Below are 15,386 nucleotides of genomic sequence, written 5' to 3'. Positions count from 1 at the left end.
ATTATTAACCCCTCTCCCCCCATTTTTTTGCTGGAAAAACCGAAAGGCTAGAGGATTTGAAAGATTTCTGAAACATCAAGTGGAGTTCCATTGTTCATTGACATCAACTTGGCTTCAGTCTATGGCAACCTTATGATTAAGAGGCCTCCAAGACTCCCTGTTATCAACCATCCTGTTTAGGTTCTACAAACTCAGGCCAGTGTTTTCCTTGTTTGAGTCTATCAGTCTGTAACACAGTCTTCTTCTTTTCCTACTATTTCCAATTATACCAAGCCCGAGTTACTTGCGGGAACGCCTCTCCCTACACAATCCACCCCGCACTCTCAGAACATCAGGGAAGTGCTTATTGGAACATCATATCTCTTCTGGCGGGCTTATCCATCAGACTTCATATAAAAGCTTATGATGTTGTTCCACTCTTGACTATGATTGTTGGCTACTGATGAACTGTTTTTAGAGAACTAATAGGAATGTGGTAAATTCAGTATTAGTGTTTTATCAATTGTATTTGTATTATTGTATTATTTTATTGATGTAATCTCGCCTCAATCCTTGGGAGAGGCGGGAAATATAAATAAACATTATTATTATTATTATTATTATAACAACAATCTGATGTTTGCATCAGATCTGAGATTGCAATCTCCTCCAGGAGTATAACATTCACATTAGTATTTTAGGATAAGTTACTAATGTGCAGGAAATTGTCTCTCGATATTTTTGTTAAAAAACTGATAAATACCTTGGGAGTAAATGAAATTTGGCATTAGAAATCCATAATTTTCTTGGTTCACAATGCAACTGGTGATTGTTTTTTAAGCCTGTATTCCACATGTGCACATCAGAAATAATGGGATTCCCTCCTCCCTCCTTCTCTCTCTCTCTCTCTCTCCCTCCCTCCCTCCCTCCCTCTCTCTCTCTCTCTATATATATATATATATATATATATATATCTATATTAAAATTAACATTTTCAAAATACTATCAGTTTTTGAACAAAAAGAAAAATAGAGAGAAGTAAATAAAACAGAACCAGAAGGAGAAAGAACAAATGGATTATAAGAAGGCAATGGCAGACCTCCTCTGAACAGATCTTGCTTAAGAAAACCCAATTATAGCTTCTCCTTAGGCTTATAAATGACTTGAAGGCACACAACAACAGCAAGCCATTTCCAGCGACTCTAGTTCTAATAAAATAAATAAGTAAATGTAATTCTGTCTTTCTTCCTTACAGCAAGGACTTCACATTAATGGAAAATACAGTCAGTTCTTGTCAACCACGGGCTTGCCATCCATGGATTTGAGCAACCATGGATGGCCCTGCCCATTGTCCCTAATGGTGGTGCATGCATGTGGTCACACTGCATGGCCATGGTCACAGCCATGTGCATGGTGCACTGCCATTAAAACCTACAGGACTTGAGGTCTCATTGGGCTTGTGATCCATGGATGGCATCTGCAGGGGATGGGAGGGTCCGGAACAAAAACCTCATGGATACAAAGGGCTGACTGTATGCAAACAAGGCTTCTGTGGTCTCTCTCTGGATTTCATTCCATTTCTTCCTACTTAATTTTACATTAATATTTTTATTTGCTTGCTAGAGGGCATATCAATATATTTTAGCACCAATTCAAATCCATGTGGACTTCATTCCAATCCTTATCTATTTCAACACTCAGAGAAGGTTACTCAACACTTTCTTTACCCCAGTTTTCTCATAAAAGGAAAATGGTGCTCAGTCTAAGGAATATGGAGCAGAGGACACAATAGGGGAAATGCAGCACAGAATAAGTAAAGAGGTAGTACAGGAATACCTGGTTAATCTAAATGAATTTAAATCTCAGGACCAGATGAACTACATCCAAGGGTATTAAAAGAACTGGCAAATGTAATCTCAGAGCCATTTGGCAATAATATTTGAGAAGTCCCAGCAGACTGTAGGAGGGCAAATGTTGTTCCCATCTTCAAAAAGGGGGAAAAAGAGGATCCCAACAATTATCGCCCAGTTACACTGACATCAATACTAGGGAAGATTCTAGAGCAGATCATTAAACAGAGTCTGTGAACATTTAGAAGAGAATGCCATAATGACAAAAAGTCAACATGGGTTTCTGAAAAACAAGTCATGCCAGACTAATCTGATCCCCTTTTAAAATAAAATTATCAGCTTGGTAGATGAAGAGATCGCTGTGGATATTGCATTTCAGTAAGACCTTTGACAAAGTCCCTGATGACATTTTTGCAAGCAAGCTAGTGAAATGTGTGTTAGACAAAGTAACTCTTTAAATGATTTGTAATTCATTGACTGGCTGAACTCAAAGGGTGCTCAGCAATGGCTCCTCTTCATCCTGGACAGAAGTGACCAGTGGGGTCCCACAGGGCTCTGTCCTGAGCCCAGTACTATTCAACATTTTTATAAATGACTTACATGAAAGAATAGGGACCATGCTTATCAAATTTGCTGATAACACCAAATTAGAAGGAATACTAATACCCCAGAGGACAGGATCAAAATTCAAAATTACCTTAATAGATTAGAAAGCTGGGCCAAAGCTAATAAAATGAATTTCAACACAGAGAAATGTAAGGTACTGCACTTAGGTTAAAAAAAAAAGAAGGAATGCATAAATATAGGAAGGGGGACACCTAGTTTAATGAGACTACAGAGCTTATTGCAGACACATTTAATCCTACTGCACCCTAATAAGATGCAGGTGGGACACAGGATTTAGGTGGGAATTATCACATGTAATTCGTGGCCAATTCTGTCGGCCAAGTACAGTCTGGCTGCATCCTGGCTCCCAGGCATGCTTCAGCAGCCGCTTTTTCCAAGTCAGAAAGCTCCCAGGATGCAGCTGGGCTATACTCAGAAATCGGTGGCAAATTACATGCAGTAATTCTCACCTGTATCACACATCCCAGCTGTATCCCGTTATGGTGCAGTCGGGTTAAAGGTGCATGTGATAAGCTTCTATGTGTGAAAGGGATCTAGGAGTCCTAGTAGACCACAAGCTGAATGTGAGTCAACAGTGTGATGTGGCAGCTAAAAAGGCCAATGCGATTCTAGGCTGCATTAGTAGAAGTACAGTGTTTAGATCAAGGGACATAATAATGCCACCCTATTCTGCGTTGGTCAAGCCTCACCTGGAATACTGTTTCCAGTCCTGGGCACTACCAGTAGCATCACTAGGAAAGTGCAGGGTGTGTGGGCCACACGGGTTGATACCCCCAAAGGGGGGTGACATCCAGTGAGGGGGGCCCCATGTCTCTGCCATGTGCCATGGTGTGCAACAGGGAGGGAGAGGGTCCAGCACCACATAGGGCAGAGAGGGAGGGATCTCTTTTGGCTCTACCCAAGGACCCCCCCCCCAATACCGGGTCCCAGTGTTGGATACCACTGGGCACCGCAATTCAAAAAAGGTGAAGTGTGTCCAGAGAAGGGTGAACAAAATGGTGAAGGAGAGACTTGGGGAGCTGGGTATGTTTAGCATGGAGAATGAAGGTTAAGAGGTGATATGATAGCCTTGTTTAAATATCTGAAGGGATGACATATTGAGGATGGAGCAAACTTGTTTTCTGCTGGTCCAGAGAATAAGACACTGAACAATGGATGCAAGTTAAAGAAAAGAGATTCCACCTCAAATTTAGGATGAGCTTCCTGACAGTAACACACTGCCTCAGAGAGTGCTGGAGTCTCCTTCTTTGGAGGTCTTTAAACAGAGGTTGGAGGTGCTTTGATTGTGAGTTCCCGCATGGCAGGGGTTGGACTAGCTGGCCCTTCGGGTGTCTTTCAACTCTATGATCTATCTATCTGTCTGTCTGTCTGTCTGTCTATCTAATCATATTCATGTTTGTTTGTCAGTTAAAAGGACCCTTTAATCATGTCCCCCTCTCATCTTATCCTTAACTTTCCTATAACCATTTCAGAATCACCTCTCTACAGCCCTCTTTTCTTTTTCAAGACTTTCTCTCTGATTGTATACACGCTAGCATTCTGTCACAGGAAACTTCCTCATACCTAGGTCTAAAACTGACTAGAATGGCAGGGAGATGTTAGCTGAGTTTGGTTCATGTGAATAGGCTTTTCTTGGCCCAAGCCACAATCTATGCAGGATCATATCGCTTTGGCAAATAAAGTGGTTTACTTCTTCCGGCTGCAATTCTGGATCCAAGATGACACTGGATGTTATCAACAACAACATTTATAATGGCACACAGCCAGCACAAAACAGTAAAAGGTATTCAGGAAATTCAAGGAGAATATGCTCATGTGTACAGAACATAAATAAAATGTGGTTACAACATTCATCCTCAGGATATAGGCTATATATATTTGCTGTAAGAATAGCCGCTAATATTCCAAAATATAAATTTAGTATGGACATTTAACTAGCCACTATCGACACGTCTATCTCTTGGGAGATCGTTTCAGGAACATGTAATTTTGATAACCCTTTACGTTAGAAAATTTTTAAAATATAAAAATAATGCAAATTCTTATATATTAATATAATCAGTCTGATTATACAAAATTAGACTGGATGTTATCATACCTAAATCACCACCGATCTAAGCGATATACTGCCACCCAGATGCATCCTGGGCTGAAGCCTCTCTCAGCTGGCCAATTTTTTAAGTTGGAAGCTCCCCAACTTCAAAAAGTGTGGGCTCAATGAGGCTTCGACCCAATATGCATCCAGGTGGCAGCATTGCACCTAGAATGGTGGTGATTTAGGTATGATAACATCTGGGAGCATCCTGGATCCAGCATTGAAGCCGGAAGAGGTAAGCTGGCTTATTTGCCCAAGTGGTAAGCTCTGTAAGTCTGCTTGTAGCTCAAAGGGGGAAAGGACATCCCTCTTTTCATTCACTAGAGTAGTGGTTCATTATCATATTTTGTTTCTGGGCACTGACCAGTAGGGGCTTTGAAAAGCTTGCCTTAAATGCGTAGATATTTTATACTTGTTCTATTTAGAACTGGATCAGCACCTATACTTCCTGCTGTGGGGTTTGCCCCAATCTTCAAGTCAGGGTTTAGAGAGGCAAAAAACATGGGTGTTTTAACAGATATAACCCCTCACTTTCTAATTGAGAGGAGCTCCTATGGGTAAGACGTAGGTTGTTTTAGGGACATTTGGCATGGAAGCCTGTTGAGTTGTGGTGATATGCTAGCACAGCTTAATCTACTGGGTGGCTTAGCAAGATAGATGGGCAGCTCTTTGACAGACATCTCACATTGGGAGGAATTGCCCAGAAACAATAGGGAGCACTCGCAAATATCATTATGATAAAAGTAGTGAGCCAAAACTTTAATTCTCCTGTAGGACACACTCTCTTTATATCTTGAGACTCAGGGGAATTTGTTTATTTTGCATGAACTGGCCAATTGATGGCAAGCTTATTTCATATGGCTTGCTAGGATGAGATGAGACACTTCTGAGGGACTCTGCTCCGACTCAGAGACATAAAATCTGTGCAGATCTTTTCTACTTAGTTAATAAAGTAGTTCTAATTTCTGTGTCCTGCATCTCCCTAGTAAATGGTATAACATCTTTAACTACTGAATATGGTCAGTTCCAAATAATGAGTGAATTTAATAAAAATATTGTTTCAGCTTACAGAGATAAAAATTTACTAGAATTCAGAAATTGCTTCATATTAACATTTTAAATGGCAGGATGGAATTTTTTTTCAAGCTCTGTCATTTTCAGGTGCTCAGTGAAGTATAGGACCAGAAATCCATTTATTTATTTATAACTGTATCAGTACAGTGTGAGGCCAGAAATATACACGTTTACTGCTGAACTGTGATGGCCACTCCTTGGAACAAATCCCCAGAAGCTGAAGAGAGAGGCAAATAAATGGTCTCCTTAGGAGATTTCATCATAGATCAAAAGGGAGGATGTTGATAAAGTAGCATGGATGTTTAGAGAGATACACAGCCATCAAGCATTAATGGAGAAGAAAGTGCATCTGAAGGTAAGAGAAATTTGTGAAGAAAATAGTGGCTTGGAAGTTTTTCATATTGTTGTAATTTCAGGAGTTTCTTCAGTGTTCTGAAATGGAAAATTTAACACAGTCCTTTGTTTCCTTCTCTGCTATGTTATATTATTTTCCATAGTTTTACTTTTATTCTTGATTATTTTTGTGCTAATGAATTTGCTATCAAGTTGAGTAGTGTGACTTGCATGTTGTAATGTTGGATTTGAATATACTGTTAGGCACTTGTTTTCCTTTCAAACTAGTTTATCATAGCTCATACAATAAGTAATTATGTGAGTAATGTCTGTGCAGCAATCACAAATATCACTTTTACAATGTTTAGAATTCTCCCTTCTTTCATTCTTATCTATGGATACCCACTGCTCAATTGCCTTTATTTAATCTTTATTTCTTCTTCTCATAACCTTCTCTCTTGTTAAATACAGAGATTACCTGTGATCTACAAAACTGCCTTATACAAAGAAGGTTATCGCATGGGGGCAAAACCGTCCCCCGATGTGTTCTAACGAGCACGAGCGCGGGCCCGCATGGAGCGTGATGGGAACCCGATGGGGCCCAGAACGCTAGTTTACCGCATGGTGGAACGCCGCCGCTGCCACCGGCGTTCCCATCGGGTTCCCGATGTGTTCCAGGAGGTGCCATTTCTGGGAACGCTTTTGAAACTGTTCCCAGAAATGGCGCCTCCTGGAACACATCGGGAACCCGATGGGAACGCCGGCGGCAGCGGCGGCATTCCACCGTGCGGTAAACTAGTATTCTGGGCCCCATCGGGTTCCCGTCACGCTCCGTGCGCGCCCGCGCTCGTGCTCGTTAGAACACATCGGGGGACGGTTTTGCCCCCATGCGATAACCTTCAAAGTCTAATCAGCTTGCTCAGTATCCCCTATATGGATGTACAGCAGCTATCTAAGTTTTCAAACAGAGATAATTTCCAGTCCTGCTTGAAAGTATCTGGAAACAAAACTGGAACTATCATTCCAACCCTTTTCCTATACCATTGATCCCTTACTTATTAGTTACTGGCTTCTTTACCTCTAACTAATTGCTGCCATATGGTATGTGGTACATCTGATCAGAGACCGGGAGAAGGAAAGAAGTTACATCCTCTGCACCATTTCCAGAATCAAAAATGATTGGTTTTCATGAGCCTACTGGTGAGTTAACATTTGACAATAGTTATGTGGTAAATAGTAGTCTTTCTTCAACAGCTTTATCCTAAAATTCACCTTCTTTTGTATTTGACTCTTAGAATATCTGGTGTCATGTTTAGAATATTTTGGCTATGAAAGATGAGGAGGCCAAATGCTTTTTGGATGCAGAATTATTCCCAATTTTCTTTTAGCCTTGACTACCAGCTAAATAATTATTCCTGTTTATTGCTTCCCAATTATCATCAGTCATTTATTAAGTTGATTGCATTCTGAAATGTAAGAGGACTTTTGGTAGGAGTTTTTTCAGCACCTGCTCCTATAGTGGTGTCTAGTGTCACAGAGACCGTGCATGTGCCTGATTTCTTTCCCTGAACGAAAAAAGTACTGAAGATAGATTCCTTTAGCTGATACTAAAAGTAGATATTTAAACTGTAAATCACCCTAAATCCTAGTCTTGTGGAAAATGAAAAGTGTCAATAAAGTGATCAATAGATATTTGATTGATTCCTTTGTTGACTAATGAGTATAACCCTTTCACATAAGCAGTTATAAAGCTTCATTCTGCTTTAAGTGATATTTTTACTTTTAACTATAAAATCCTCTATCAGCTGTTGTCAAGGTGCCCTACATGATTAGGGTAGCAAGAACATAGATGAGTAAAGGTATGGGAAGGAATGAGCATTAAAAATCAGGCATTTGGGGGATAAACATTTTTGGTCATCCATTTGAAATATCACAACAGTAGAACCAGTGTGAGACTCAGAAGTTTATTGCACACACTTTTTTATCTGTTCTGGGCAGTAGCAGGGAATGTGTGTGTCTGAGTGAAAATGGAGTTTATCACTTACTTAAAATTTTATTCGGTCATTGACCAGCAATATAGTACAGAATGCAATTGCAGCAATACAAAACAGAATGTAATTGTATTAATTGTACATTGCTACTTATATAATAAAAACATTAAAAACAGAATTGAGGATAAAAATAGAATATGTATACATGCGGCTAAAGCAGCGAAGGTTGAGTAGCACAATATGTTACTAGCTCCGATAGTGTCCAGATTTTGGCCTGTGTGAGTGACACTTTCTATTAGCCTTCGAGGTTTTGTCTCGTCATGAGATGGCATATTTTACATACGATGTAGCAAAATTTAGCCACTGTATATACAATACTAGGCGACTGGCTATTCAAGAGATTACAAACAAGTACAGTGTCTGAGCTTCCTGGGAATTTTTCCAAAAGTGGGGTAATCAGTTGAAACCGGATATCTTTGAAGAATAGGCAATACAGGAAAGTATGTTCAAGGGTTTCAGTATCACAGTTGTTGCAAGGGCAAAGCCGTGCTTTGAAAGGAGTTTTCTTATATCTTCCTTCTAAAACCGCTGAAGGGAGAGCGTTAAAGCGGGCTAAAGAGAAAGCTCTTCTAAATTTGGGTATTGTAATTTGGAACAAGTATGAAGCAGGTGTCAGCATAGAAATTGATCTGTTGATTAGAAAGCGCCCCGGAAAGGCAGCAGTCTCTATCTGTCCTTCTATATTGAGTAGTCTCTGTTTTATGGACAGTTTGGCCTGATCGAGATTTAATTCTAGTATGAACTCTTTCGATAGGCCTATGGATAATAGTTTCTTATTTATGGCCGATTCCCAGTAAGATTTATAGGTATCGGTCAAGATATATTTTGTTAGTCCATCCGGGGTTTTATTTAGTTTAAGCCAATAGAATAAAACATAAATCCACATACTTGTTTCAATTTTACTGACTCCAGCCTCTCTTCTCAATACCACGTTGGGAACGCTGCTACCAACTTGAAAGATTTTCCTTAAAAAATTTGTTTGCACCCGTTCAAGGGGCATAAGATCCTTATAAGGGCCTAATTGAGCCCCATATAAGAGTTGTGGTCTGGCCTTAGCCTGGAAGAGTTTAATTGCTGCTGGAATAAATTGGGTTCCCTTAGAAAAAAAGTATTGTTGGATTACATTAGCTGTTTTTTGTGCATTTTTTGAAACATATCCCAAGTGTGCAGTTCTATTACCCGTGGCCTGAAGCACAATTCCCAGGTATTTGAATGTCTTAACCTGTTCAATAGTTTCTTTTCCCAGTTTCCAATTTCTTCTTCTGGGTTGCTTAGAGAAAGTAATGATTTTAGTTTTAGAACAATTTATTGTTAATCTTTCTTCACTACAATAAGTGACTAGCGACCTCAGAGCTCTTCTTAATCCGATGGGAGTCAGAGATAATATGACAACGTCATCGGCATAAAGAAGTAGATTTACATGTCTATTTGTTATTTTGGGAGGGTGGAAAGAGATCTTATTCAAATGGGGAACTAAGGAATTTATATAATAATTGAACAGAATAGGGGCTAGAACACATCCTTGTCTAACTCCGATCTTAACTTGGATTTCTTTGGACATATGGCCTGCTGAGCTACATCTCACTTTCAGCCGATTATCCTCATGCGATTTAATAAGCAGGAGGAGTAGCTGTTTGTCAATTGAACTATTCATAGGTTTTTCCCACAATCTAGATCTGGGAACAGTATCAAAAGCATGTTGAACTGTTGGCAAGGCATCCCCCTGCCATCACTGACCCTAACCCATTCCCGAGCCAGGGTGAGGCGCATGAATTTTGCTCAGCTGTAAAGATTCCTGCTGAGCAAGAAAACTTTCTGGCTGAGCAAAATTCACACACCTCAGCCTGGCTCGGGAATGGGTTAGGATCCGTGACGGCATGGGGATGCCTTGCCGGTAGTTTAGCATGTGATAAACTCCGTTTTCACTCAGCCATGCACATTACTTACTCGTTCTGAGAATGTATAGAAAAATGTGTGTGATAAACTCCTCAGTCTGTATCCACTCTGCATAATTGAACCAGTTAGATAACATGCTAAACAGCCATGTGTTCACCCTATAGAAACCTGTGATTTTTATTTTGGTGAAGTTCTTAGAATTTCCTAGGGTATTTTCTAATGACAACACAATAGCTTGGTGGCAGAGAATTCTCAATTACTCACAGTACTACAAATCTCAGGATTCCATAGGGTAGATTCATGACAATTAAAATACTATCAATGATATAAAATTGTGCTATATGATTACACCCTCCACAATCTGTTTTAGAGTTGATTTCCTTCAAATTTCAGGCTTTCAGATAAGATACTGCCTTGATGTCATACACACAGGATGCGAGTTCTTAAGTGTAACAGCTGCAGTAACAGCCATAACCATATAATACCAGCTTAGAATCAAAACTCTTAGTACTATGCTACCACTCATTCTAACGAGTCTCATTCTTTACTTTCACAGGGAGTCTGTATGCTGAAGAGCAAAGTCCAGTTAATAAATCCTCTCTTTCAGAGTTTCTTCTTCTGCAGTTCTCAGATGTTTGGGAGCTGCAAATTCTACACTTCATTGTATTCCTCATCTTTTACCTGACAGCAGTAACAGGGAATCTTCTCATTGTCTCTACAATAGTCTCTGACTACCATTTGCATACCCCTATGTACTTCTTTCTGATGAACTTGGCCATACAGGATGTGGGGCAAATTTCAGTCATTCTACCTGTCTCCATGGTCAATTCTCTTAGAAATGACAGTCATATTTCTTATTCTGGATGTGTTGCTCAAGTCCTGTTCAATGTATTCTTTTTAGCATCTAATTGCTCTCTTCTGACAGTCATGGCATATGATCGATATGTTGCCATTTGCAAACCATTACAGTATGAAGCTGTGGTGAACAAGTATGCCTGCTTTCAAATGGTTACTGCTGTGTGGATCATTAGCTTGTTCTATGTTGTGTTACACACTATAGGCACCTTTGTATCCCCCTTTTGTTCCAACAGAGTGAACCAATTTTTCTGTGAAATCCCACACTTACTTAAGCTAGCCTGCTCTGACTTGTATTTGATTGAAATTGGAATTCTTTTGTTGAGTGCAGTTGTTGCAGTAGGCTGCTTTGTTTTCATTGTTGTGAGTTATATGTACATCTTAACTACAGTGATGAGATTTCCTGCTGGGCAGGGAAGGAGGAGAGCTTTCTCAACTTGCCTGGCACACCTCAGTGTATTGTCTGTATTTGTATTTACTTCATATCCATCTTACTTTAAATCTGCCTCAGATTCCCCATCATCTTTTGATTTATCCCTGACCATGATATATACGATGGTGCCACCCTTGATGAATCCACTCATCTACAGCTTAAGAAACAGGGAGCTAAAAAGTGCTCTGAAAAACCTGCTGGGTTTGAAGTTCTTTCTTGTGAATAGCTTTTTTTGTCTTCTTTGGTAAATTCTGCCTTAAGCTCTAATGAAGTGAGCAATCCTTCCATGTTTGGAATGAAGAATAATTTTCAATTATAGGATGTTTCAGTGTCATTTGTGTCTAGTAAATTTTGTAGCTGCAATTCCTTTGTTCATAGCACATAATTTCAGACACATTAGGGCTGCAAAGTTTTCATTATTATAAGTTATGTACCTTATTAGATTGTCAGAAAGCTTGTTTCTTATCGGACCAGCAGGTGTTCCTTATTAAAATAAATATCCTTTGAAGGTTGGCAAGCTTTTGCATTTATTTAGGCTGAACATGAACCCAAAAAATTCTGTATGCTGACGTGTGGGCCCTTCATATTTATGAATGTTGTTATTTATGAATGTTGATTATATGTCAATTTTACATGGAAATACATAACCAGTTAACTAAAAATAATAAAAAACAAAACATCTTAATTTATATACCGCTTCATACTAAGCCACCATTGTCTAAGCGGTTTACAACTGTAAGCTAACTGCCCCCAACAATCTGGGTACTCATTTTAATGACCTCGGAAGGATGCAAGCCTGAGTCAAATTTGAGCCCTTTCACTGGTACCGAACTTGAAAACCTATGGTTTTAAGTGAGTGGCTGCAGTACAGGCATTTATTAATCACTGTGCCACCAGGGCTCTTGTTATCCACTGCGGATTGGTTCCAGGACTTCCCACTGCATGGATACCAAAATCTGTGGATGCTGAAGTCCCATTGAATCTGTGGATGCAGAATCTGTAAATACGGAAAGCTGCCATTGATTTAGTATTTAGGTAGAACACAAACTTGTAAATAGCAACAGCTGATTGTCAGCCCTGCAAGCCATCAATTTCAACTGTCTTTTCTTGTTATTTCAAAAACCTGACAAAACTAAGGAGATTATCCCACTCGTTTTAAAATGACTTATCCCCAATGGGATAAAGTCATGTTTAGTTTTAATGGCGGGTATTATCACATTCAAATTTTCAGACACATCATGTTTATCCAGGACTTAACCCATGAAGATCCAGGAATGCTCTAGTAACAAAACATTCATGGGGAAGTCCTGGAAAAGATTTGTTGCTGGAATATTCCTGGTTCTTCCCAGGATAAGTCCTAAATAAGCTCAATGTCATAAAAATCTTCAGCGTGATCACACAATTATCCTGGGAATATGTCTTTTTCTTCTCTGAAACAAATGGGGTCTGTCCTGGGTCCAGAGCTGTTCTATTCTGGATGACAGAATAGAAGGCATGCTTATCAAATTTGCAGATGACACCAAATTAAAGGGGCAATTAAAATGACCTCAGGAGATTAAAAAGCTGTGCCAGTACTGACAAAATGAATTTATACAAGGAAATGTACAGTACTACACACAGGCAGAGTTTGGTGCATATAAATAGGCTTGGCTCTGCCCAATCCACAATCTACGTAGGATCTTATCACTTGGATCCAGGATGCCACTGGATGTTATCATACCTAAATCGCCACTGATCTAGGTGGGATGCTGCCAGCCAGATGCATCCCGGGTCGAAGTCTCACTCAGCTGACCAATTTTTTACATTGTATTTCTGTATCACTTTCCAGACCATAAGGGCTTCTGAGACGAACAACAAGTAGAAAACAAGTAAAACAACACAAAGATAAAAACTTTTAAAAACAGCTTAAAATACACTTGTTCCCACTTACCAGAAAATCTGTTTCCTAAACTGATTCTTGAAACGGGTTCTGAAAAAACGTGGTTCCCACTATGTTTGCACCGGTTTCAGAAATCGGTTCAATGGCCGGGGAGGGGGCAGCTTGATGGCCCAGTCTGTCTCTGGCCTCTCCTGACCCTCAAATCCATGGGCCAGCCTCCTTACTGGCTTCTTTAGCCACTTCCCGGCTTCCCTGCACCTTTTAAAAAAGTTTCCCATGGCTGGGGAGGCCAGAAGGAGGTCGCAAAGAAGCTGGGGTCAAGCCAGGAAGGAGGTCGCAAGCCTTCCGGCATCTCTGCAACTTCCTTCCAGCCTTCCCGGTCGCAGGAAAAAAATTTAAATTTTTTAAAATTTATTTATTTACATACAGTTACATTTATGTAAGCAAGGTAAAATTTGTCACTTATTTACACACCTTTCAAAATTCATACATACTTCTGTTACTTTTACCTTACCATGTCCTCCTTTTTCTTCCACTTTAGTTATTCCCTTACTTTCTCTTTCTCCCTTCCCCCTTCCCTTTCCCATTTCCCTCCCCCTATTTTCCACCCTTCCCCCCCTTTCCTGCCTATCGCTTCCAACCTATTCCCTCTCTTCCCTTATCTGTATTTGGATATTTATACATCTATCCTTCCTTCGTTCCCTTTCCCTTACCTTCCTTCTCCCTTCCTGAAATTTTTTAAAAAGCCCAGGGAACTCGGTCAAGGGCCAAAGAAGTCGGTAAGGATCCTGGGCTGGGGATTTTGGGGGCAGGAAAGACTGGTCAATGCCAGCTGCCCCCCCCCACCCCCCCCGACCGGGCTGCCAGTGGGAACCAGCGCAGGTTTGATTCTGATTTGAATCTGCCTGGTTCCCACTTGGACTGAAATGATTTATTTCTAAATAAATCAATTCAGCCCAAAAAACACCCATTTTCCTAGCATCTTTTTGACATGGGTTAAATGGGCAAAAATGGGCAAAAAGCATTTACCCCCTTTCTTAATCGATTTCTGAAATCAAATTCAGGGTGAACCATGCCCATTTAACCTGGATCACAATCCGGATTTAAATGTAGTGAGAACAAGGCCCCCATTTTCTCAGCGTCTTTTTGATGTGGGTTAAATGAGCAAAAATGGGCAAAAAGCATGGCCCCTGTTTCTGAATAAATTTCTGAAGTGCCTGTTTAACCCAGATCATGATCCGGATTTAAACATAGTGGGAACAAGGCCTTTGAAAGCTCCTAAAAGCCATTCTAGAATCTGGTTTTGTAGAATCCAGTTAAATCTTAGCCATCAGTTAAAACAGCAATTTCAAACATTGAATGCCATGCAGAAAAGTGCTGTTTTGGCAAGCCACACCCTCCACTGTATGCAAAAGCCTGCATCTTTTAAGCCACCCTGTGTACTATGTTAGGAGAAGAATAGGATATCAATTACATGAATGAATAAATTGTTCAAGAAGGCTTTTAATGACTACTTACTTGAGGAACTCTTTTTGTATATGATGCCATGCACGTGAAGAAGGGAAGGAAAGCAGGATTCTCTTTGATTATACAAATCCAAACACTCTTCCATTGACTATGTGATGTAGCACTTTGCTTTACTTAGGGGCATTTCTATCTACAAACATTAATAATGTCTCTTGGGATTTTTATCACTGAATTCTTCTAATTTCTCTTCAAATCCAAACACCATGCTATTGATCACCTGATCTAGCACCTTGCTTTTCTTAGGGGTATTTCAGCCTACAAACATTAATAATGTCTCTTGAGATTTTAATCACTGAATTCTGCTGGGCTTTCTAAGAGGTTATTTCCAAAAATGCATGCAGAGTAGACAGACATAAAAGAAACACATTTACTACAATCCACGTCAATTATACAGTAGAATACATGGATTAGAAGGAAGTTCAATATAGGCTATGTGACTTTCTGAGTGAAGCCTCAGGGAAGATAACAAAGAATGATAAGAATGAGAATGCAACAGTAAGAGGTAAATCTCAATTTCCACCCCCTGCTTTTCTTCTCCAGACCTCTTCTGTAATGCCATTAGAATAGTTCACAATATTTGAAGCTGTCTCAATCTGATACTTGTCAGCAATTACTTGTTCTTATCCTCTAACCCCATATCCTGTAATGTTGAAAAAATACTGGCTGCTTAGCTTGTGCATGAAATGATGAATCTGAAACTTACTACTTGAAATATGGTATAAAATGTTAACTATTGTAACTATTTAAACAAAATATTTGGATAATATTAGTTTATCTTTGATTAAGA

The 15,386-nt window shown here is 39.7% G+C and overlaps 1 protein-coding gene across 1 annotated transcript; it reads left to right on the top strand.

The window, feature by feature from the left end:
- Window positions 1–7,133: 7,133 nt before the first annotated feature.
- On the top strand, window positions 7,134–11,441 carry LOC149303456 (olfactory receptor 14C36-like). Its single transcript, XM_089480723.1, has 2 exons — window positions 7,134–7,158; window positions 10,462–11,441. The coding sequence occupies exons 1-2, from the start codon at window positions 7,134–7,136 to the stop codon at window positions 11,439–11,441; spliced, it is 1,005 nt and encodes a 334-aa protein (XP_089336849.1).
- The last annotated feature ends 3,945 nt before the right edge of the window (window positions 11,442–15,386 follow it).

This window comes from Sceloporus occidentalis, unplaced genomic scaffold (genome assembly GCF_023333645.1).
Source record: "Sceloporus occidentalis isolate IW3139 unplaced genomic scaffold, rSceOcc1.0.p SCAF_14, whole genome shotgun sequence".
Taxonomy (NCBI): domain Eukaryota; kingdom Metazoa; phylum Chordata; class Lepidosauria; order Squamata; family Phrynosomatidae; genus Sceloporus; species Sceloporus occidentalis.
This window is presented reverse-complemented; position numbering and strand designations above follow the sequence as displayed.